This window comes from Pristis pectinata, chromosome 12, assembly GCF_009764475.1.
Source record: "Pristis pectinata isolate sPriPec2 chromosome 12, sPriPec2.1.pri, whole genome shotgun sequence".
Taxonomy (NCBI): Eukaryota; Metazoa; Chordata; class Chondrichthyes; order Rhinopristiformes; family Pristidae; genus Pristis; species Pristis pectinata.
The window spans coordinates 13,962,592-13,988,632 of NC_067416.1; the positions used below are offsets into that span (position 1 = coordinate 13,962,592).

The 26,041-nt window shown below is 40.3% G+C and overlaps 1 protein-coding gene across 2 annotated transcripts in view; it reads left to right on the plus strand.

Annotated features, from left to right (window-relative positions):
- Positions 1-26,041, plus strand: part of hspa12a (heat shock protein 12A) — a 78,659-nt gene that overhangs the window by 33,223 nt on the left and 19,395 nt on the right. For both annotated transcript variants that reach the window (XM_052027818.1, XM_052027819.1), the window contains exons 2-7: positions 1,179-1,252; positions 6,070-6,197; positions 14,396-14,582; positions 19,997-20,101; positions 20,838-20,954; positions 23,850-24,021. In XM_052027818.1, the coding sequence (XP_051883778.1) occupies positions 1,179-1,252; positions 6,070-6,197; positions 14,396-14,582; positions 19,997-20,101; positions 20,838-20,954; positions 23,850-24,021 (783 nt within the window). The remainder of the gene's footprint in view (positions 1-1,178; positions 1,253-6,069; positions 6,198-14,395; positions 14,583-19,996; positions 20,102-20,837; positions 20,955-23,849; positions 24,022-26,041) is intronic.

Genomic DNA, 26,041 nt, shown 5'->3' on the forward strand with positions numbered 1-26,041 from the left:
AAGTCCTCCCTAAAGAGAAAGATGACAGGAAGCACACTATTATATTTCTATAGCTTCAAAGACATCAATATGAAACTGAGATCCACACTCAGGAAGCATTTGCTCCTGTTAATCCATTAGTCACAGTTTGCAGCACTGAAGCCTTTTACTGAGTTAACAACTCCAGTGAGATTAAAGAATAGATTGTTGGTTACTTTTAGCATTTTACTTTCCTACTTGCTAAATTCGCACTCTAGAAGACAAAGGTATTTTCCCTTCTGCAATTTGTTGACAGAAATATCTTTACTGTGGTCTGCCAATGTCGTCAACAGATGTCAATGGAAAGGATGCAAACCCCTTGACCCCGAAAAATGACCTGAATCTAAATGTTCATGATTTGCAGCTGCCGGCAGAACAAATAATAGGCCTCCATTTTTATAGAGCTTCTGATTAGACCATGACTAGTAAAGTAGAACCCAATAAGGAAAAGATCAGGAGAGAGGATTTTGTGACTATCTGCTAGACCAGTGATTTACTGTGTAATAAAAGCAACACAAGATGCCATGAAGGTTCATTCCATTAAAAAATCAGTGAGCCTGTGCTCGTTGATGCCTTGTTATTTGTATTTGTGAGTCAGATTTTCTTTGTGAATAATTATGGCAGTAATTTTGACTTTTATTATGGTGTAAGTAGTTAATTCGATCTAGCCACATAGTACACATTTCTCCTGATTTGTGTTCAATTAACCTGGTTGAGCTACTTTGTCTTGGGATAATTCTTGTAGCGATCTCATTTGTTAAAAGATGGTACTGTGATGTGACTATGACATTATGTAAGCATTGGTTGCCAGAGCAATTGTTCCCTACATTGATAAAAAAATCTGAGTTCAATTTCAGATTCAGAATTTGAGTAATTCATATAAGAACCAAATCTAAAATACATCTCAAAATTATATGCAACTGAAATAGAAAAATAATGTGATGGAAGAACACAGCAGATATATCAGTATCTAAAAAGAGAGATTATAGTGATGCTTCGTTTTTTTTTTACTGTCATATTAACTCATACATCTAATAAAAGCAATTATTTCTCAGAAGTTTGTAAGTAAATCAGAATAAATTGTTTTTTGTTGTATATGAATAAATTATTATGTTTTCTAATACTCTCTTCAATAATTTTAATGCTTACCTTCTTGACAGAAAATGTCTATTCATCACCTGCTAAAAGCGTGGGAGACCCTGGTATCACTCCACTTAGCCCTTCAATGTCTCCGGTAAGATTATATTTTCTTTCTCTACAAATTTCTTGCATTTCTTTTCGTATATTATTATTTGAGGTATCTGTTGGAGCATAATTAATAGTCACCAGTAATACTGTAAGCAATGATGCCAATGACATCAGAGGATTTCCTTCATGATATCTTGTCTGGATGTAATGATTTAGGTTTGTTCCAAGTTTGCATTTGGGTGTAATCTTTTATTTAATTTTTATTCTCAAACTTAATCATTCTATTGCCTCCCATGACTTCAGCGGCCAAGACAAGAAATTCCTACCTATACCTTTGTGGCTCAATCTCTCCTACTTGAAGACCTGCATTAAAATTTTCTTTTTTTGATCATTTTGTCTGATAAAGGCCCTGTTGAATGCCTTGAGAGGTTTTGGCAATGTTGAAGGTCCTTTGTAAATTGAAACTGTAATTTTAAATGTCCTTGACAGGTTTTGTTCAATATTTAGTCTTTATATTCCTATAATAGTGATGCCCACCAATGTACAACTTGACAAAACCAAGCATGTGGCACGCCGAGTCCTAGAAAGTAAGAAAGGGTCTGAATTAGAATGCTTTAGAGCTGAGAATCGATATTACTTAAATGGAAACCAGATAGCTTGGTTGACATTGTGACTTTTGAAAAATGAACTCTTCCTACCCTTCACCTTGGATACATTCCAATAAAACAGGAACAAAGAAAAGAAAAACCTGCACCTTTCTCAAGACTGTGCAGCCAAAGATACACCTTTGAGGTGTAGTCACTGTTGTAACTTGGGGATAAAAAGCAAGTGATGCACAGAAAGATTTGATAATTTGGTTTAGCTTTGGTTAAGGGATATATGTTGGTCAAGACATTGGGAGGACTTCCTTTTTCTTCTTTGAGTAGTGGTCTGAAATTGTTTAGATTTTCACATGGCAGCACCTACAAGCTAATTCAATGCCAACAACGAGCACTGCCTATGTCACAGTGATGGCAAACTTCTATTCAGTGGACTTCTAACCACCACAGGAAAACGGTGACAAAAATTATTGAAACTTTCTAAGGCTGTGTTTAGTATTGGCAGCTTCAGTTCCATTGAGGTTAAAAAAACATTTTTGTCTGCCTCCATCTATCACCCACCTGCCTCTGTCTCCCACCTCTGGACCTCCCTCTCTCTTGTCTGGTTCATTCTGCTCATCATCCTTCACCCCTCCTTGGTCCAACAATAACCCACTGGCCCCTATCTCATCATTCCCCCGCTCCTCTTTACACCGGCTATCTTCTCTCTTCTCTCTTAGTCCTGATTCAGGGCTTCAAACGAAAACGCCAACAATTCTTTATCCCCCACAGATGCAGCTTAACCCTCTGAGCTCCTCCAACAGATTGTTTGTTGCTCCAGATTCCAGCATCTGCAGTCTCTTGTGTCTCAATGTTAAAAATCAAGTGCATTCACAGAAATCATAATCCATCTTAACATGATACAATGCTTTAGTTAGTTCCACACTTTGGGTTATAAACTCTTTTCTCATTTATCTCTTCCATAATCTCCCCCCAATCACAAACCTTCCCTTATTATTCTCTCTTCCTTTGCCCCATTTCCTGCACCTTAAAACTTGCTCAACTTTCCCTAGTTTTGATGCAAGGTTATGCATCAATCTGAAGCATTGGTGCTGATTCTCCTTCCACAAATAGCATCAGACCTGCTGAGTATTTCCAGCATTATCTGGTTTTACTTCAGATTTCCAACAATCACTGTATCTTGTCTTTAACACAATTAGTCTGCTTCAATCATAGAAAATTAACAGCACAGAAAGAGGCCACTCACTCCATCTTGTCCATGGCAGTTGAAATGGAACCTCCCAACCTAATCCCACATTCTAACACCAGGTTCATAACCCTGCAGGTTATGCTCTTCAAGCAGACATGCCAATACATTTTAAATGTGGTGAGGTGATGGGTTCTACCTCTACTACCCCTACAGGCAGTGAGTTCTAGACCTTGACTGAAAATAAAATGTTCCTCATCTCCTCTAAAATCATTTTACCAATTATGATTTATCTACCTCCCCTAGTTTTTAACCTTTCAGCTAAGAGAAAATAGAACCTTCCTGTTTATCTATCTTGGTCTCTTATTATTTTATGCACTCCAATTAAATCTTCTCTCAGTCCCCTCTATTCCAAAGAAAATAACCCCACCCTCTCAATCTTTCTTCAGAGCTAAAGTTTTATGATCCTCCAATTTGTCTGATGGCGAAGTTCTCAGTGAATAGTTAAACCATTTATTTTATGCGCAGAGTCCTAGTGAAGTATGTGATTGCCAGGTTATTTTTAACTTAATGATTTATAATTGCACAATTTATCACTTTTTAAAATATTGACTGATCAGCATAGTAGAAATTGTTACATGTTAGAACATAGAACAGTACAGCACAGGAACTGACCCTTCAGCCCATTACGTCTGTTCTGACCACGATTGCTATGTCCATGACTTTGATATAAATCCAGTTTAGAAGTGTGACACTTTCCATCCAATCTGCACAACTGGTCTTCTGTCTGTTAGATTTGGGGGCCCTTGTCTGAGTCATCTTGGAGACACTTGGGGTAATGAGGGGAATAATGTCAACTGAAAGAAAGAAAGGAATAAACCAAGTAAAATGACTGCATTTCCATGAAGTAAACTGCCCGAGATGGTAAATAGTGCCAAGTGAATTTCTTTCTTTTCACAATCTCGACATATCAATATGTTTTACTTCACAGAAGTGCAGTTACTTACTTACTTACTTTCTTCATTCTTTAATTTCTTTTACTTTTTTTCTTTCCTTCCTTTTATGCTGTTAACTAAATCTTACCTGCTTTCCGAAGACAAAGGGTTTCATGTGACCGCTCTTGAATAGTGGTGGTTGAAATAAGGTCCTGTATTAATCCATGTCATTTTACACATTTGGCTAATTATCTACTCAAGTGGAAATGTTCTTTGAGTCAAAAGGAGATCAGGTTTGTCTATGACATGGGGACTGGGATGTAGAACCACAAAAATCTCATTAAAACAAACCAAATACATTTTAAAAACATAATATAGTATAGGAATCAGTCTGCAATTAATTCCTGAATAAGGGAGCAAATGGAGATCATGTTGAGTGGGGATATACCTTTACCAGTGCTCCATTGGAAAGAAAACACTTGATGAAGAAGGCGTTGATCCTTGCTTTCTGGTAGGTAGCCCAACACAAGTGGCATTTATCGACAGGAAGGGTAGCCCTTTATTTTTGCTTGGATGTTGGACCCAGACATTGAAATTTGATCTTGCATATTCAGTGTTTGCTGTGATGCTTTCATTATGACAAAATCCGGTTAGTCCTATATGACAGTTCTGAAAAACACCCACTCTGAAAATCTAGGAAGCTAGGAATACTCTTTGAAGCTATGGCTAATAATCTCAATTAGGAGCTACCACATCGCAGCAGAGGTCAGATGCCATCAATGATCTTCTGTAGAACCTGCCATGAGAATACAGAATCAGAAGCCACAGTTTTAAGTCAGGATGGGAATTGGAAACTACAAGTTTTCCCTCTCCTCCATCACCACAACCTCAACCTCCATCCTCTGTTAAAAATTGGGTAATCAACTCATCCTGCTTTTTTTTTTACCAAAATTTCACATGTTGCAGGCCACAATACCATTCCCAGTTGTTGTTTAGCTTTACGTTTAATGCCAAGATTCAGCCCTCTGGTGTGCTTATCTCCTTGAGGACTTGCAGCACGTTTGCAAGCATTGTGTGCTCCTTGTTCCATCCAGCTGGCCAGCGCTCACTGCTATGATGTAGATCCTAATGTGTTATGGACCAAGTGGAAGGAGCATGGTGCTGTCTCTGCCCTCTGCCGTGCCTAGCTTAGACAATTTGATGTCACAAATTTTAAACAAATCTTGCCTTTAAAGGGAGCCCTCAGCTACCATTACCATTTTAAGGTGAGAGAGGAAAGATTTTAAGGTGAGAGTGGAAAGGTTTAAAAGGGACCCCCAAGGCGGCAACTTCACGCGGAGGCCGGTGCGTATATAGAACGAGCTGCCAGCAAAAGTGGTTGAGGCAGATACAATAACAACATTGAAAAAAATTGTGGACATTTTCATGGATAAGAAAGGTTTAGAGGGATATGGGCCTCTAAATTGGCACTAGCTTAGATGGGCATCATGGTTGGCATAGATGAGTTGGGCTGAAGGGCCTGCTTCCATGCTGTATGACTCTATAACTGGCATTTGGAGGTTGCTACACATGAAAGTAAGGGTGTATGCAGAAACTTTATTGGCACAAGCTTACCAGTAATGAAGAGACAATGTATCCCCTGGTGCTGTCTGTAGATTTCAGACCCTGGAATACTAGCACTCCTTACACACTGGCTGTCTCACAAAGTGGAATACATCAAAGCATCACTGTAATAAAATTGTGACTTAGTTTCATACATCTAACACACAAAGATTGTGAAGCATTTTGATAATCTTATAGTGTATCAAACTAGTTCAGGGAAACTGGTCACAAATCTCATTGAATAATTGCAGAAGACATATTATTACTTGCCCTCAAAAATGCCCTTGTTCCATTGCTTTACAAACATTTTAATCAGTCGTTAAGACTAGCTTGTGCCATTAATAAATCAAAGAAAGATAGCTGGTTAATACCAGAATGAGTTTCATAATCCATAAAATGAATCAAAATGTTACCATTTTGACAGTAATTACAATGAAGCAAAGCATTTTTATTAAAGTTCAATCAGCAAGCAACAATAACAAAGATAAACAATTGCCTGGGTTAAAAAATGATCATCTCACAAAGATATTTCTTCTTACAGAAAGACTCAGAACAAGCTGTGTCCTTGCACCAGTCATTTGTTGTGGTGGTAGCTATTGATTTTGGCACAACTTCCAGTGGATATGCTTACAGCTTCGCTAGGGACCCCGGGTGCATTCACATAATGAGGTAAGAGCTGCAATGCAGAGGCACTGCTGATTTTCAGCCTGCTTCTTCCATGATAGCTGTTAAAAGTCCAAGACAGGGGAGAATGGCAGATAATGGAAACCTTCCAGGCTTACCAGGTTATCCACTTATTTAAACATTTAATGGGACCTGGTGTGGAACGGTGTTTTTATTTTCTTGTTGCAAACAGAAACACTTAAAATGCAGATGGGTGTCTGCACATACCAGACTCTGTTCGACCACAGGAAAAGAAAATAATTTTTAAAGCCATATGCCATTCTCTTTTGTTTTCTTACACTTAATAAAAACTAGAAAATTAAAACCACTGAGTGCAGATAATATTTTACACTGAAATTCTGGAATGCGGTGTGTGGGAGTGGATGAAAGAATAATCTGAGAAATGAGCAAGGAAAAGCCCAGTGTAATGGCTGTGGACATAGGCAATTTTTCCCTTCATCTTTCTGAGAATTATTGCCATGTCATAAGCTGGATGAATTTCTCCACGTAACTCGAAACCAGTAGCTGTGGTGCTTGCTCTCCCCCTTTTGTTTTTGCAAATGCTTTCCTTGCAGTCTGCAGCCTCTGACACTAAATAGGTGTGAACGAGAGAACTGTAGAAAAAGGACCGTGATGAGGTGCACTGTTGAAGTGTCTGAAGTGAGCGTGATGGCATTTCAGCATAGCACTTGGTACTTGTTTCAGCTAATAGACAATCATACTCAGCCCTGTTTCCCCCTGCACTGGACAAGGTTGGTAGATCAGTAAAGCTTTCCTAACCAGAGAATTTCATTAAATATGATGGGTGGAACAGTGGTACAGTAGTTCATGCTGCTGCTACACAGCTCCAGTGACCCAGCTTCAAACCTGACAGTGTGGAGTTTGCATGTTGTCCTATGACTGTGTGGGTTTTACCCAGGTGCTCCGGTTTCCTCACACATCTCAAAGACATGCAGGAGGGTTAATTGGATGCTGTAAATTGCCCATAGTGTAGGACTGAGAGGAGAATGAGGGGTAGTTGATAGGCATGTGGGAGAAAGTAGGTTACAGAGTAAGGTGGGGAGGGGACTTAGTGCATGGGGCTGGGGAGGAAATCAAATTTGGGGGCTGATAGGAGAGCAAAGTGGGCTGGGGTGGAGCCCGGTGGTTGGACAAATGTTGAGACCAGAGAGAGGGGCTAATGTCTGGGTGGAGACCAGGATTGGGGCTGGTGGAATGAACCGGGTGGCAGGGGAGGAAACTGGGGAAAAGGACTGCAAGGTGAGTGGAATGGGATGGGGAGGAGATTGTGGACAGGACTGGTAAGTGGTTGGAATGTGCTGGAGAGGGGATTGGCGAGGTTGGAGATGACTGAGAGCAGAGAGGAGAATAGAGAGGGGCTGGTGGCAAGATGTTTGGGGAGGGGAAGGAGGAAGAGTCCTGGGAGTCAGTAGGTGTCCAGGGGATACTGTGGAATGATCCATGGGTGTCAGTGTGAGAGATGATCGATGAAGTGGACAAAGTAGACAATTGATGGGGAAACAATCCAAGGAACCCTGCATGATATCTGAAGAGAGTGAAGAGCACTAGGGGAGAGGGAATGGGTGGGTGGGAAGGGTTGTTGAGAATGTCGAAAAAAAATCAGGAATGTGCCTTAAAGAAGAAAGGCCATTCCTGGAAGAGCCTTCCCTGCCCGACTCCAGGTAACGGCCCAGGCTGGGATGGGTCCTTCAACAGCTCAGGAACTGGACCACCAGTTGAGACCAGCTGAAGTCTGCACTGTTTGTAAATCTTGTGGATGTGGTTAAAAAAAAAATCCGCTGCATGCTTAGCACGCACTTCAACTCAAAACAAGAATACAGTTTTGTCGTACATTAAACTGGACCACCCTGAAAACTCATAGCTGTCAAGGTGTATCCATGGAAAGGGAAACCGAGTTTCAAGTTGATGGCTTATCATCAGAACCCTCCTGAGTGCTTCAGCATCTTCACCCACACACTGCCTAGGCTATATTGGAGAGGCTATAGTAACAGGAGAACAAGTTGTTGAAAAGTGACCCTTTCAATCTTGCGATTAGACTGATTGTGGTAAATGACTGTTGGACTTATACCAGCAACAAGATAAGTCTGACCTTCGGTTGTGTGCTCAGAGCCTTCATGCCCTATTGCACTCTCATGTTCACTAATGCCTATAAGTACTTGGTGTACTTGTTCAGAATTCAGGAAAGAATTGGACTGTAACAGGAAGTGTTTCAAAGGTACTTGCTGGAGATTATTTTTGTCCTTGTTCCACTGCAGTTGTTGTGACCATTTGAGAGGCTGATCTGCAATTTTCATGGAAAAACTAAACCAATTACTGAATGTTCTCCCCAAAAACACTTGTAAAGCTTCTGGCCAATTCCCAGAATCCCACATAGTGGGAACAGAACTGTTCCTTCTATCATCCTGAATACAAATAGATGAAACTTCCCAAAACACAGGTTAAAAAAGCCCAGAATCCAATGTAATAAAACTAAATAAGATTTTTTTTCATTCACCATAAACAGCCTGTCATAACTAACTTTATTTTCATTAAAAATTTTCCAACCTTCATTCATAACATAAAAGATACTTGACTGCAATAATGGCCCCCAAGAGCAGTAGATTTTATGTAGCTAATGCAATCAGTTCCTCCATGCACTCCTAAATGATAACAAGTGCTAAATAATGCCTTGCTAATATGACAAGCCAGTTGACAAGACTAGTTTTGTCATCCAACTTTAGGCCTAAATGTTAATTTGCCTGTAGGTGCTAACTCAGACACCTGTTGTTCAAGCATTAGCAAACTCTAATTAAACACGATTTCAGTGCAACCCTATATGTGGGCTCCTTGCAAATAACTGGACTGAAGATGTGCAGGCTGACATTCAGCAGCAGGTTTCAAGAAGTCTTGGTGACCAAGTGGGAGGATTAATTGTTTCTTGTCTATTGTTCTGGAGATCCTGGTGGTGGAAGCCCACAGGAGGAGAGGTGAACTGTCTTCTCACCACCCCCCCCCAACATCTCTCTCCAGTGGTAGCTGGTACTACTCTATACTGTTCTCCTTCCATTTCTCCTGCAGACCAAAGAGTGCACTCAGTAGCAAGCAAATACTCCCTTTCCCAAGCAAAAAAACAAACTGCTGGAGGAACTCAGTAGGTCAGGCAGCATCCATAGAGGGAAATGGAGAGTCGACGTTTTGGGTCAAGACCCTTCATCTGGACTGCTACTCCCTTTCTCCTTTTCTCCTGGTGACTCAGATTAGTGTCTAGTCATGTTACTGTTTCAGATGAATTGTGATGAAAAATTCTAAAGTAGGTATTGATGGAGTGTTGGTAACATCTTTGTGACAAGGTGCCTCAGATCATCTCCTGATCGGTTTCAAAAGTCTCTTTAAGTTTCCAACAGGAAATTAATAGTAACAGTAAAAATACCTGTAGAGGTACTCAAAATCCTTTGAATTGACTGGTTTGCCTCCATTATGTGGCTGTTATTAGGAGAGGATTCTGGCTTAACCGAAATGGCCACCAAAATGCAATGGAGGCTCTTTAGTCAGGGCTGGCTGCCAATTTATGTGGAAATTAGCTGCTTAACAATTCATTGGGCAGACACTCTTAATGCCAACTTTAGTCCCTTTGCTAAGATAGAGTCTGGTGCTACGCACACGATAAACTGGTGGTGCATCCAGCCTGATTGGTGTTTCCCTCTGGCCTGCTAGTGAGCAGTGAGCTGCTTGCACGTACCTTTCACCTACTCCAGCTTATCTGGAGTAAGCTACCGATGCTAACTCCCTGACTGGTATTGGCAAAGCCCTCCCTGGAAATGCATTGGGAGCGAGTAAGTGCATGTCCAAGATTCCTGGCCTTTAAACCAGCTGATGAAACAACTGACAAACAATTGGAATATTTGTGGATATCTCTAGTATTCACCAACACTGAAAAGTGTCCAAAAACTTCTTTAAAAAATTGCCCTACTAAAAGATTTCAACTTATTAAAGATATTACAAAGATTAAAGAAACACTAGAAAACAAATAAAATTATTAAATACATTTAAGTCAACAATTAATTTGTCAGTTGGATGGCACAGTGGCATAGTTGATGGAGCAGCTGCTTCACAGTGCCAGACACCTGAGTTCAATCCTGACCTTGGGTGCTATCTGTGTGGAGTTTGCATGCTCTCCCTGTGACATGTGGGTTTCCTCTGGGTGCTCTGATTTGCTCCCACATCCCAAAAACATGAGATTAATTGGACACTGTAAATTGTCCCTAGTGTGTGGATGAGTGTGTTCTCTGGTTAAGTGGTAAAATCTGGGGGTAGTTGATGAGAATGTGGGATTAGTGTAAATGGCTGGTTGGTGGTCAGGAGGACTTGGTGGGCTGAAGGGTCTGTTTTCATACTGTATCTCTCTATGACTGTATGAAATGACCTGAAAATGACTCGTATCACTTACCTTGGAACTAAATGGTCTTGTTGGTCATGCAGTAGTTCTAACCTTGCATGCATTTAATGCCCAGATTTCCTAATGTAACTGCTGGGAAGCTACAAAACATTGCTGTTGTGCTAGGGGGAGTCCAGTGTTGGAGCACAGTAGGAAGGACTGTGACGTGGACCCTGCACCAAACTCAGAACCTCCAGGTTTGGTTGAGAGGCCCTCTGCAGTGATTTGGATTGATAGTCTGGCCTTATCATAACAAATGCAAATAAAATACTACAGATGCCAGAACTCTGAAATAAAAACAGGAAATACTTGGAATACTGAGCAAGTCAGGCAGCATCTGTGAAGTGAGTTAGTGTGTCGGATTGGTGACCTTACATCAGGCAAGTTGTGCACCACAGCTATGCCAATATCTCAGCTCCAAGACCCTGTTTGAAAGCTCTTCAACAGCCACTCTATCTGGAGGAAACTGCCCGATTGGCTGCATTTTTTCATGATTAATTCTGTCAGAATGCAGAAAGGCAATAAGATTTTTTTGGCTAGAGATTCCCCACATTCTTCTTTTTAAATTTTGCATCCTTCTGATTTCAGTATGCAGCCAACAATGAAGAAAACCTCTAGCTTCACATGCATCTCTGTGTTTAATTGTCCTCTGGGCTTTTGGGCACTCTACATTGTGGAATGCCTTTCCTGAACCTATCTATTTTCTCTTCTTTTAAAGCAATCCTTGAAATCCACCTCTTGCGCCAAGCTTTGCTTTTCTACTTGTGTAACTGTGTTTCAAACTTTGATTTTATCTTCCAGTGAAGTGCTTGGAGATATTTTACTATGTCAAGCATTCTTTGTAAATGTAAGTACTGATAGTGGTTGTTGTGGCCCAACCCAAGTCAAGTGTCTCTGGACACCTATTCAACCTGTGTGGCTTGCTGGCTTCCTTTAGATGATGCCAGGCTGTTAAAGGATACCTAGTGTCCATGACCCCAAGTTAACATTTACCCTTAGCTTTAAGGTGATGAATCCACCAGTGTATCTTCCATCCCTGTGGGATAAGAGTTAATATTTGCATAAAGTGATCTAAGTGTTTGAACTCACGGACATGCAACTTTGCATATTAACTATATGTTAGTTATATTTGCGCAATCAAATTATGAAAACATGATATTCCTAAAAATGCTCTTATGTAAATATTCATGGATGTTTAGATGTAAGGATCCTCAGTGTTAACATTATTTACAAAGGCATATGGTTGTTTAAATAAATTGGCCAAGGATTGAGTTCTTTTATAAACTGTGCTTAATTGTACTCTGTAAATAATACAGACCAATACAGCTAATCCAAATCTTCTGGACCCAAATAAGTGAGTAATGCATTTCCTTGGTTGCAGGAGTGAAGGGTTGAAAGATGGTCTAATTCATTGATATGGTTCACCAATGTGAATCATCAACAATGAATCGTGTGACAAAGGTGGATCATGTTGTTATCTGTGTTTATTTCTTGCAGAGAAAAAGGTCAATGAAGAAAATGGTGCATACAATAAATCTGGAGCATGTTGACCTGCAGTTTCTAAGGGAACCACTGCCTATCAGCCAATCAAGGCTCAGCATGTATTGGACTGGCACATTTGGGCAGTGAGAGAGTTGTGAATCTCTGGAACTCTCTACCTCAGAGAGTTGTGGAAGCTAGATCATTAGAAATATTTAAAGTGGAGGTAGATAAATTTGTGAATGATCGGGGGATTAAAGGCTGTAGCATACTGACACAAAGGAAGGATTAAGACCTGGCTAGGTCAGCCTTGATCATATTGAATGTCAGTGCAGGCTTGAGGGGCCAGTTTGCCTACTCTTGCTTCTATATTCTTGTGTTCTCGCGATGAGCTGGAGGTCAGGTGCCAGTGTACCTGACTGCTCGCTCTATCGCTGGACTCACCATTCAAATGTGGTCATCAGCGTTGTGGACAAAGGTGAGTGCTTGAATTACTTTACTGTCACCTATATTAAATATTTGTAATATTTTTAATTAGTTCATATCCTTATATTTTTAATTTATTTGTTTCAATTAATTAAATCTATTAGAATAGTTTTTAAATGTCTATTGGCTATTGGAGACAATTAAGAACAATTCAAAAGCCTTTGATTGCAGCAAACCATCAAAGACCGTCAGGGCGTTCTGGGGGGTGTGGCCTTGGGTTGGGCTGCAGGGGCCTCCATACACTTGACGTTCACTCCACTTCAATGATACCACTTGAACCTTCAGGACCAGCTCCCACAGCCCTCCACATCCCTGAGTAGTAAGTGCAGGTTGCAGCAAGTCTGATCTGAATCTGTGGGTGCAGTCTGGTTATACTGCAGCTGATCTGCTGTTCCTGTAGCCTGTGGGGCTTGAAAATATGTCACTGATTTATCAGAAGTTAGCTGAAAGATGAGAACTTAATTTCATCTTGAACTAACAGGTGAGTAACCGTAAGGACTATGACAACAAGAAAGAGAAAAAAAATACAGCAACAAGTCATTGAGAGTCCAAGAGGAAAGGGTGGGAATGAATCCCAGGGAAAATGAGCCACAACTAGAAACCTTCATTCATTTTCTCTTACTTTAAAAAATGCCATATGGTTGCTGCATGTTTGTACTGCAGCTGGTATTTGAAGAACTCTGATTTAAAGAGTTCATCCTGAAAATCCGTCAGTGCTGGAAAATGCATGTTAGGTCAACAGTTTCTGCTGGGCCAACAAATGTTTTCTTGAGAGTCTGTTGCTTCTAAATTCGATAGAACGCAAGGCTTAAGATGCTGTATGCTGCAGAATCTGCCTAACACGCTTAATAAACAGAAAACAACAAACAATCTGCTGGAGGAACTCAGCGGGTCGAGCAGCATCTGTGGGTTTCTCCAGCAGATTGTTTGTTACTCCAGATTCCAGCATCTGCAGTCTCTTATGTTTCCTAATAAACAGATCGCCCTTCCCTTCATGTGGGGGTGGAGGGGATTTCACAGGGGAGAGAGGCTCGGTGCAGGGGCAGAGCCAAGGTGGGTCAGGGTGATGGAATCAAGACTTGAAGAATTAATTGAGGGCATTGGAAGAGGTTTGAGATTGGCTGATGGCCAGTTGGGAGGGGGAAAGGGAAGGTTGTTGGGAATCCTATCAATTTGAGGTTGAAGATCAAGGCTAGGAGGGACTTGAGAGAGCCAGCACTGGGGATAATTTTTAACTTGAAGTGGAACAACTGCATTGGTCCACTTTAAGTCAAAACCTAATCTCGTGCATACCCTTTAACACTTAAGGGTTATATATTACCTTCTCTAAAGGATGGGAGTTTTCTTGTACACTAGAACTTGATTTTAAATACATTTGGTGTTCAAGTGGGATTAGAATTCAGGCCTCCAGATCAGTTATCAAGGCTTTTAGCCCTAATCCACTGATTTACCTTTTGTCCTATCATTCCCCAAACAGGGCTTGTCAACGCCAGCGCCAGCGACCCAGGTTCAATTCCTGCTGCTGTCTGCAAGGAATTTGTATGTTCTCCGTGTGTGCCTGCATGGGTTTCGTCCGGGTGCTCCGGTTTCCTCCCACATTCCAAAGACATACAGGATAGGAAGTTGTGGGCATGCTATGTTGGCACAGGAAGTGTGGCGACACTTGTGGGCTGTCCCCAGAACACTTTACACCACAGATGCATTTCACTGTGTGTTTCGATGTACATGTAACTATTAAAGAAATCTTATCTTATCTTGTCACAGAGAGAGCAGCTACAACCTCACTGAATTGTTTTCTTATTAGGCGCTGGGAAGGTGGTGACCCTGGTGTATCCAATCAGAAGACTCCTACTACTATCCTCATGACACCTGATGGAAAGTACCACAGTTTTGGTTATGCAGCCAGAGACTTTTACCATGATCTGGATCCAAATGATTCAAAACAATGGCTCTACTTTGAGAAGTTCAAAATGAAGCTCCATACAACAAGTGTAAGTTCATTAATTACACTTTAATCCATTTGAGTCAAGTCAAGTTTATTGTCATATACACTAGGAAAGTGAGGTTCAGGTGCAGTGAAACATTTTTCTGCAGCAGTGTTACAGGCACATAGGTGCAAGCAACACACAAAACATAAATTATGCATAAATTATACAAGACAGCGAAGAGAAAAAAAGACTTTGCAAAACAAGACATTAGTGCAAAAAAAACCCCATAAGTTCGTGGGAGTGCAAGAGGTGGTCTGTAATGTTCCATTACTGAGGTAGGGTTAGGGTTGTACTTAAGGTAACAATTTGCACTATAGTGTCAGTTTAAAAAAAAATTCACATGTAGAATTTTATCCTGAGGTCAAGTACTTTACATTGTAGTGTCAAAGAGTGGTAGGGACTGAAGGATTTACAGAGGTAGGTAGGATCACAGGGGATGTGTAGGTACCATTATCATGAGACACATTAAGGATGGTACCATGAGAATGGTACCCACACAGCCCCTGAATAACACGTCTGTTTAGAGTGCCCCCCCACAAGCAGTGAAATTTAAATTCCTATTCATGCCCTTAAAAGAGTCGAACCATGGAGATGATATGAAAACAAGTGTGAAATTTCAAATGAGAGGTGTTGTAGGTCAGCAGGTATAGAGTTAGGATACAGGCAGGAGAGGTTTGTATGACTTCAATTTTACAGAGAGTGGAAGCCAAGAACCCAGCCATGAATGTGATGGAGTAGTTGAGCAGAGTTAAGAAAGGTGTGGATGAGTCATCCATAATCCACCCCAAGTGAGGAAGGTCTACGTAGAATGTCAGATGTGGTAACATTGTTAGGCTTAGCCTTTAGTATTGAAGCATGGCCCTTTGAAAACTGAATTATTATCTTTGAGACTTTCTGTTGGTTGGACGGAAATGCAGATCACTGCTGAAAGCTGGAGGTGGTCTCCTTCCATACTAAGGCAGGGGGGTTCCTAGTGTCTCGTGTGCCATGGTTCCACAAGTGCAGGTATCGCTCCATTAAGTTCAGTACAGTTAGTATCAGCAAGATGGTCAATTTGACTAGTATGCTTCCACGTGGTATTGAGGGATATGGAAATAAAGGAGGTAACTGGAGTCAAGTCTCATTAGTAATGATCTTACTGAATGCTGGAATAGGCTCAAGATGTTGGATGGGCCACTCTTGTCCCACATTTCTCTGTACAAGATAACAAGCTGTTTTTTTAACTGAACATCCATGTAAAAGTAAGAAAATTGGTCAAAAACTCACCTTCAAGTCTACTCAATCCCACAAATGTTTGAGAATTGCTCTGATGCTGTGGAATGAGCTGAAATCTAAGTCTAGACTCCAACAACAGGAGACAATATGTTATTCTCAGCCTATTGGCCAGAGCTTAGTTTGGTCCCTGCCCCTCAATTAAAGATAAAAATTACCAATCCAAATACATTAGCTTCTTGTCTCCATGCAGGTTGGTAATGTAGCGGTTGGCACAACGCTATTACAGCGCCAGTGACCCGGGTTCAATTCCAGCTGCTGTCTGTAAGGAACTTGTACGTTCTCCCTGTGTCAGTGTGGGTTTCCTCCGGGTGCTCCAGTTTGTTCCCACATTCCAAAGACGTACATGTTAGGAAGTTGTGGGCATGCTATGTTGGCACTGGAAGTGTGGTGACACTTGTGGGCTGCCTCCAGAACACTCTATGCAAAAGATGCATTTCACTATGTGTTTTGATGTACATGTGACTACTAAAGATATCTTCTTTTAAAAAAAGAGACCCCTAAATTTAAACCAAATTCTGCCATTTGTGTTGTGATATTTTACACATACTGTCTGTAATATGGCATGGACCATACAAATCTATATATAGTCTTACATTTAAACCAAAACAACTTTAAGTTAAAAGGCAATGTGAATGTTTTGATGTTGATTAATTGGCATCTTTACTTGAGCCTTATTTCTGGGCAAACTAGACTCAAAGAAAATCCGAATCCTTGACTGACTTAAAAATAACCTATTTACCAAACTAGTAAGCCGCCCAGTTCTGTGCTGAAGACTAATATAATGGTAGACGACCTCTCATCTTTTCCATGGTTGTAATTAGGGAGGAGATGACCTTTCAGATCAAAGATAGTTCCCCAGTGGTTTGGTTGATCCAGCTTATTTTCCAAATTGCTGCAAACTGAAATTAGCCCCTTTGAACGATTTCTATTCAAGTATTAGGAGTTTACATTTTGTTTTGCATTTTAATGGTGCAGGCCACATTAAACCTCTGGAATAACTTTTTGCCACAGATCAGTGCAAAAGATGTTACGTTCTCTACTATAATTTTTAAGTGCTTGCTTAAATCACATATACATTAAACACAATGAAGTCCTGATGTGGATGAGAGTGATGGATGAGTGGGAGGAGAAGGTGGGGTGGTGGTAGGTGCTGAATACATCTTCCATTCAGATAAATGCCACACCACCTAGGTAACAAAGAATCATTTTATCTGAAGTTGATCAGGAATTTTCAGGAGAAGGTTTTATAGTTTCGCTTAGTTCATTGTGGAACCCAGAAGCCATAGCAACTGTGCACTCATTGTGGATTTCTTTGAGATAACCTCTCCACATCCTACCTCATTTACGGAGAATCATGACAATTTTCAGTTTGTTGCCATCTTTGAACAGGAAGGGAGAGAAGTGACTCATGAGATGAGCAGCTGGACTTGGGCATCAATTTCCAATGAAATTCTGGACCAAAGACAAGATGGGTTTATGGCCAGGGAGTGGGGCACAAAGCTGTCCAGCATTGGAACTCTGTGCAATTGCTGCTGGTAGCTCCTTACCATGCCTCTGGCAGGTAGTCAGTGTTTCTCCCACTAATGTACTGTTCTACGTTCTATAGGTAGGAGGGATTAGCTATATCGGCACAACATTGTGGGCTGAAGGGCCTGTTCTGTGTTGTACTCTTCTATGTTCTAATCATGGGCTCTGTCCATGGTTAGGTATGTGTTTGGGGTTGATCAGTGTCGTGGAATCAGAGTCAGATTTATTATCACTGACATATGGCGTGAAATTTGTTGTTTTACAGCAGCAGTACAGTGCAAAGACGTACAAATGTATAAATTACAAAAATAAATAAATAGTGCAATAAAAAAGAAATAATGGGGAAGTGTTCATGGGTCATTCAGAAATCTGATGGCAGAGGGGCAGAAGCTGTTCCTGAATCATTGAGTTTGGGTCTTCAGGTTCCTGTTCCTCCTCCCTGATGGTAGTAACATTTATATTCATTGAAATGTTATACTCTTTGTATCTATGTGCAGACATACTGTGATCCTATTGGACAGTCATGTGGTGGGCCTTCTTTGTATGGGGAACTTGGCATGTATAACCTCAGCTCAAGCCTCAACATTGAATGTAAATCAAAAAGTTCTGTGGATGTTGAAGGAGAAGGTGACATTGTGAGAAGGCAAAATGATAAGATATGTGAAAAAGCAATACTCTTAATGGAGATTGGACAAGAAGCTTACAAACTGACAAATCTTGTAGCACTCAAGACACATGATGCCATGTTTAAAAATGTACAGAAACTGGGATATCACTTTAATGTAGCCATTAGAAATAGCTGAAACTATAAGTTTGGGACAAAGAGCCAGAAGCAGAGTGATTCAAATAATGAGTGTATTGATTCATTAAGGGACCTTTTTCATTGGATCCTACTACACGATCCTATCCTTTATTATCAGGGCTATCGTTCCTCCTTTTCCACTTTGCTTATCTCTTCTGAAATATTTAATTCCCAACCTTGGTCACTTCGTGGTCTTATCTCTGTCGGCCATACTCATTAATTTCCATTCGTTCCATTAGCTCATCTATCTTCTCCTCCTCTTCATTTCAAGTACAAAAAACATGGGTATCCGGCTGCCATTTCAGGAAGAGGATGGGAGCTGTCATGTAGTTCTGAGCCTAGCAAGCACCAGCTTGAAAACTGGGACCAATCTGGGATTTAGACTGGAGCCAGGAATCTTTGTCTGGTGAATTCCCCTGTGATTACAAGTCACCATAGGGCTTTCAATCAATTAAGTTTGCAGTCTGATTCAAAGCCTGTAGTGGGTGAAACTGACAAAATATGCTATTAATAAGCTGAAAAAAATGCAGCATCTTCTAAACAGGTGGAAATTTATGGAGTTAATTTCTGCTAATATAACAACTTTGAAGCTGCACAGTGATTCAATGTGTCAACCAAAATATCTCCAGTGTGATTCTCACATGGTAACAGGTAAAGGATGAAAGCAGATTAAAAAGAAACTGTTTTATTACCTTGTTGACAATAAATCATTCACATTAGGAATGTCCAGACTTTAATCATCCTTCCACAAGGCAAGCACAATTTTTAGGCAACAGAATAGAGGTAGTACTATATCCCAGTAATCATTCCTCATTTAGTCATGCCAGCCACAATCCCTGCACCTGCCCTCCCATCGGGTACCTCCTGACCCATCAGTGCAAGAGTCTGTGGCTCCACATTGGCCTCATCAGTCACCTCAGAACCTGCAAAACCAGAGTGAAGAAAATCACCCTCAATGGCAAAGTTCTGCCGAAGATGGAGAGTGCTTAAAAAAAAAGGAGAAAATTTAAGCTCCTAATGGACCTGTAAAGTAGATAAATTCAATTCCAAAAACTTACCCACTCTTACCCATCACTATATGAATTGAATCCTTTTTATAAGCAGCCGAGGCACTCACCTGGCTCAATTGGGAGCTTATTAACAGATGCAAATCTTCTCCTATGGTATCATTAATGACAGGATGGCATTTGACTGTTGGCTGAGCATGTTAACCCAGCTCATGTCATGGAAGATGCAATGGGAGAATTCTGAGCACATGCCTGAAGGCAGACCTCTTTTTTTACCCCACAAAGAAAGTTTAGATCTCCATTGTCTCATGCCCCACCATGTCATCAGAGTTCCCATTCCTTGCCTTATTTTTAGTGAACATTTTAAGGACAAATGGAATGGAATTTAAAATGGGGCAGGATCCATTATATACATGCAATGTATTCTGTCAGATCCCTCTCCATCTGTTGAGGATAGAAAATTGCCCTTGAATCTTTTTGAATAGTTTGTACAGGGTTAGCATTGAGTGTAACCCTTTGTAGACATGTTGATACATTTTATGTAAGGTCATAGAAATGTAATTCTCCTCAAGAGCTGTACTAAAATGTTGTATAGTAAAAGTAGCGCTCAAAAAGATTTCAGTATAGCAATTTGATCATAGGGGCAGTAAATTACTTTTAAGAAGAATTGCTTTTAAGTGGTCTGCTTTTAAATGGAGTATCCTATGTGTGACCAGATAGAGTGAAAGCTCTGTGAAAGCTTGGACAATTGTTACTGTATGGAACTATCACTGAGTGATGCATTTATTTCTTTTTCTGCCATCTAGGATCTCACAATTGAAACGGAACTGGAAGCCGCCAATGGGAAAAAGGTCAAAGCTATCGAAATTTTTGCTTGTGCACTAATGTTCTTTAAAGACCATGCCTTACAGGTGTGTTAAAAGCAACAAAAACTTGTATATAAAGTGGTTTAATTTTTAAATGTGACACTCATGAGACTGTTTGAATGGAAGGTTGCTCATCACGTATATTTTAACGTTTATGCTGTTCAGTACTGAACTGGAGGATAGTGGAAGACCATTGTGCATTGCAATAGATCACAACAGTTTTAAAGCTTGATGCATCAGACAAAAAGATTTAGTAGTTCTTAAGACTTCTCAGCATGTCTAAGAAATCTGATACCTCCTGTGAAAAAGTGCTTTCTTTCAAACTTTTGCAGTGTTTCTCAATCCTGAAAAGATCCTGGTAATGTAACTCTTGTTAGTAAAGCTTTGGTTCAAATTTCATCGTTTCAGTAGACTCACTGACCCTCACAAATAACTATTTCTTCTATTTCTTCACGCTTTCAACTTCATAATTCTATATCCCAATAATCATCCCCCACATAGTCACTTACCAAAGGAAATGGATTCAAAACCAGACAGCAAAATCTATGTTCCAATTTCTGAGGCTGCTCATATGTTAAAACAGATACATCCAGTAAAAGATGATTGCAAACTAATTAGTAAAAGTAATGACATTCTACACCACTCTGTATATGTGAGATTAAACTTGTCATGTAAAAATTCTAAACATGCTTTACATCTGGTAAGACTTAAAACAGATAACTGTGCAATTTCAAGTAAATAAAAAACAGGAAAGTTGTAACTGAAATCATTCTGTTTTTAGGAGCTGAGTGACCAGGCTGGTTCACAATTTGGGAACTCGGAGGTCAGATGGGTCATTACAGTGCCAGCTATATGGAAGCAACCTGCAAAACAATTCATGAGGCATGCAGCCTACAAAGTAAGTTATAAGCACTGTAAGCCTCAAGGCATAACATCACAAATAATACAATGAGACTCATAGAATTGTTAAAGCATAGATAGAATTGTTGCAGGTTTACAAAACACTGGTTAGGCTGCACTTGGCATATTGTGTGCAGTTCTGGTTGCCACGCTACAGAAGAGATGTGGTTGTGCTGGCGAGAACGCAGAGATAACTCACCATGATGTTGTCTGGATTGGAAGTCTTTAGTTATGGGGAGAGATTGGATAGGCTGAGCTTGCTTTCCTTGGAGCAAAGAAGGCTATGTGGTGACCTCATGTAAGTATATCTATGAGAGGCATAGGTATAGTAGATAGTCAACATCTTTTTCCCACAGTAGGGATATCAAAAACAAGAGGGCAGAGGTCTAAGGTGAGAGGTAGAAGTTTTAAAGGGGATCCGAGGGGTGCATTTTTTACACAGAGAGTAGTTGATATCTGGAACACGCTGCCAAAGGAGATGGTGGAATCAGATGCAATTACTCCATCTGAGAGGCATTTAGACAGACACTTAAATCAGCAATGTGTAGAAGGATACAGTCCTAATACAGGCAAATAACTTTAGTGTATGTGGGCAAAACGGCTAACATGGACATGGTGAGCAGAAGGGCCCGTTTCTGTGATGTACGATTCTATGACCCTGGAAGGAGATCCTTTGACTGATAAAACTGTGCTGACTCTACCAATCTGATCAGTCCCTTATGCGAGTTTATTCTCTGTAGTCCTATCCTACATTATTTTTCTGCAGATTAAGAGATTTTCAAGAAGACGTGATGTTCCTGTTGCTAGCTCACTTGGTTTTAACTATATTCTGCTCTGTAGATCAAGCTAAACTAGTGGATAAACTGACAAGTTTTGCTCTGCAGAACATTGGATTAAGAATGGACTGATTAGTAATTGGTAATAGGTAATTGATTTATTATTGTCAAGTACTGAGATACAGTGAAGAACTTTGCTTTTCATTGCCGTCCATACAGATAATTTCAAAACATAAGTACATTGAGGTAGTACTTAAAACATACAGTAAGTACATTGAACAAGAGCAGAATGTAGTGTTACTGTTACAGTTACAGAGAAAGTGCAGTACAGGTACACAGTAGATTGTGAGGTTGAGTTCAACTTTATCGTACAAAAGGTCTGTTCTATAATTTTAATGAAATGGTAATTGATTGGGTTAGATAACAGCTGCATAATTTGTTCTGCCAGATTAACACCCTTGTGATGACTGAAACATTTTCCCTTTAGTGAATTATGAAGGAAAGTGAAAATCTGTGAAAGAACACTGATTGAAAAAGTGACGCAGGTGTTGTTTAATATTAACAACTGGTGAGCTGGCACAGTGGATGCAAGAGTAACAGGAAAGAAAACAACCAGAACAAGAATCGTGACAGGAAATGGAACAACTGAACAGAACTACTTAGTGGCCCTAACACATCAGTCATTAAAAGTGGGCCTGCAGGTGACAAAGTGGCAAATAAGAGCTTAGCTTTAACATTGGAGAGTTGAATTTTATTTGTGAAGAACTACAGAATTAATGCACTTACAATTGGTCGAGTCTCATTTGGAATATAAGGTCCGGTTTTGGGAATGTATTTTTCACTACAGAAAATCAAGCAATGACTCACTAGAATAGTAACTGGAATGAAAGGTCTGCATTATATTGCGAAGCAGCATAATATTCCTTTTAAATTAAAACAGAAAATGCTGGACTACTCACCAGAATAGGGAGCATCCATGAGGAGAGAAACAGAGTTACCAGAAAGGTCAGCCATCTGAGTCGTTAACTCTGATTAAAAAAGAAAACAGTAATTTATGGATTAGTGTAAATACAAATAATCAAGACATCCACATGAACATTGGCACAGCTGCATATTGCTCCATCGTGGAAAGAGATGAGCATAATCGGTGTTTAGTAAGGTGAAGTTAGCCAGAAGCACTTTAAATTGTGAACAAACTCTGACAAACCCTTGTGAACATTATGACAAATGAAATGTGCAGTCTTCTATAAAGGGCAAAAGGCAAGGCTACCAATTATTATGCCAGGTAGAAGCAGGTTGAGTGAGTTAAGAATGGATTGGAAAATGTATTCAATGTGAATACAATATAATCCAATTCAGTGCTCAATTTCCATCAAATCTCCGCTGATACCATCTCACCAGTTATTAAAGAAAGACATGTCAGTGGGACAAAGACCATCAAAATAAAATGATCTGTACAAGAATAGCCTCAGCTGGTATTATTGTTGTTGGTGAATCATGACATGAACTGAGTGCTAAAACCTGCTTCCAAGTGTGGAGCTGGGATAGTGATTTATCATGACATGGAGAGTGGCCATGAGAAGAAATGCTGGTGCATAACCCACACACTGACCAACAGTGAAAGAAATTACACACATGGAGGTGGAAAGACCATTCACGTGAGTTACTGACCAAATGTCGCTGCACACTAAACATTATGAGAACATGGGGTTCAGTGCTCAAGATCATCACGGATGCAAAATCAACAATGATATTTAAGCATGGAGATAAATACTTAGAAAGGAAAAATGATTAAGAAATAAGAAGGGTAATTTATAATTCAGTGCCACCGACAGGAAGCCTCGTTGTGCACTCATTATTAACAAATTGGGATTAAAAGGGCTGAATAAAAATCGCAACACAACCATTGCTCTGAAACATTAACTTTGTTTCCCTCACTGCAGATCGGTCTGCCCTGCTGTGTATTTATAGTATTTTCTGTTTTTATTTTAGATTTCTAGCATCTGCAATATTTTTCATTTGAGCTAGAATAGGATCAAAGGGTCGAATGACCTCCTTGAGATCCTAGGTTTGTCTTGGACTGGACTAATGTTTTTCTCCTTTCTTCACTCCCGTAGGCAGGTCTGGCATCTCCTGATTGCCCAGAGCAGCTCATTATTGCACTTGAGCCTGAAGCTGCTTCCATCTACTGCCGGAAACTCCGCCTACATCAGATGATTGACCTCAGTGCCAAGGAGGCTGTCAATGGGTATAGCCCCACTGAAACACTTGCATCTGGAATAACGCATGGTATTGTTGCCTGTTTATTACTTTGAGGGATCAAATTTCAAAGCATTTCTTAATTATAATGAAGCAGTATCACTATGGATAGAATATAGCAGAAGATTCCCAACCATTGATGTCCATATTTTACTCATGTGAACACCGGGATGAGCAGGGAACCACTCCCAGGAAATGAGCTGGCATTTGATATGTGTTAATAATGCAACAATGCTCTGAATTAATCTGCCTTCCAGTGTCTGCTGCATGGAGCCATATATTCCAGGCATTGGGAAAAACAGAAGTTGTATAGTGCAGCAGTTAGTGCTGCTGCCTCACAGCTCCAGTGATCCGAGTTTGATACTGATCCCCAGTGCTCATTGTGACTGCTTGTTTTTCCCAGTTCTTCCCAGCTTCCATAAATGTGTTAACCCCAGTTTAGGTGCTTGATGGAAGGATCAGGGGATGTTAATGGGCATTTTTGAAAGATTAGGTTGCAGTGAAATTAGTGGAGGTATAAGATAAATGGGATGGCCACCGTAGACTGGATAGGCAAATGACCTCCTCTGTATCTTAAGTAAATATGATACAAATATGAGAGGAGCAGAAGTGATAGTCATTAACCAAGATCCCCTAATCAACATCACTACATGAAAAATATCAAATAATCTTATTAGTGGTTTTGGGAACTTTATGAGCAAGTTCACTGGCACGTATCATCTGTTATGGCTATATCTAAAAAAAATCACACTGGCTGGATAGTCTGTGGGTTTTCCCTGGGTGCTCCAAGTTTCCTCCTACATCCCAAAGATGGGACTATTAGCTGCTGTAGAACACCTTAGTGCAGGTGGATGGTAGGAGAATCAGAGGGGAGTTAATGGGCACATGAGAGGGAATAGGGTACAAGGAAGTAAGAAAAGATTGATCTGAGAGCTTGCATAGACTCAGTGGACTAAATGGCCATCCATGTCATATGAAGATATGAAATAAGAGATGAAGTAAATATAAAATTGAAGATAGCCTCATAGATAAGACAAATACCTTTGCTGTATTGCTCATGAGCCAGTAGTGGGGGCTCTTCCAGCAATCCTCCAAGATGCCCTACCATCAGTCCAGTCCCCATGGTCGCCCCTTGGGGTTGAACTTCTTGGAATCAGACCCCTTCCCATATCACTCCAATCAGAAACAGCACCTCGAGCTTTACAACCCCAACTCTCTCCCCCACAGTCAAGGATCAGATACTCTTTGTTCTGTGGCCTCTTCCAGAGTGCTCCCTGCCCGACAGGAAGCCAAGCCAGCCAATCAGGCTAATTTCCTGTTTACAAAATATCATTATAATTCCACAGCATGCTTAAATTTGATGACCTTTAACTACTCTCTTCACAGATGTTGACTGTTTTTCTGTTTTTATTCAGTTCTCATTGGCTCATTGATTGTGAAATTGTAGAAGTGATGAGGGCAACATTAGAAAGTGGAACTTTTTCCCTTTAACAAACAGTACAAACTTGGCATTCCTTGAAGTCACCCCAGATTAATGCAGAACACACTGTCATCCTCACCATATTGTTGGCACCTGTGCTAATCTCTCATTGGCCTCTATTCTGCTGTAGCTTCCGCCTATCCCTGATCCGAATTACGAAAGGAACATCCTGGGAACTTACATTGGATGGAAGTTCTGGAACATCAGAGGACAATTATCCTGGATATTTTGGGAGGGGAGTAGGTTTTAAGCTGTAAGGCTTTCTCGTATCTGTTCCAATAAGTAAACCATTGCTTCTGGATATCAATGGGATGTGATGGTGATCATTTTGGCAATAGTGTCAACTTCAATGCACAAAATAAAAGCAGGTCATAAGCTCCAGACTAGTTTTCTTATAATGTTATGCTTAATTCCCCAAATACCTCCTATTGCCATTTATGCTAAACTCCTTTCAAAGGTAAGTTCAGGGCATTCATTACCTTTACTGACAATATGTGAAGTGTAGGAATTGGTTAATATTTCACTAGCCCTGTTTGCTTTGTTTCAGATGACCAGCATCTAATCTATCAT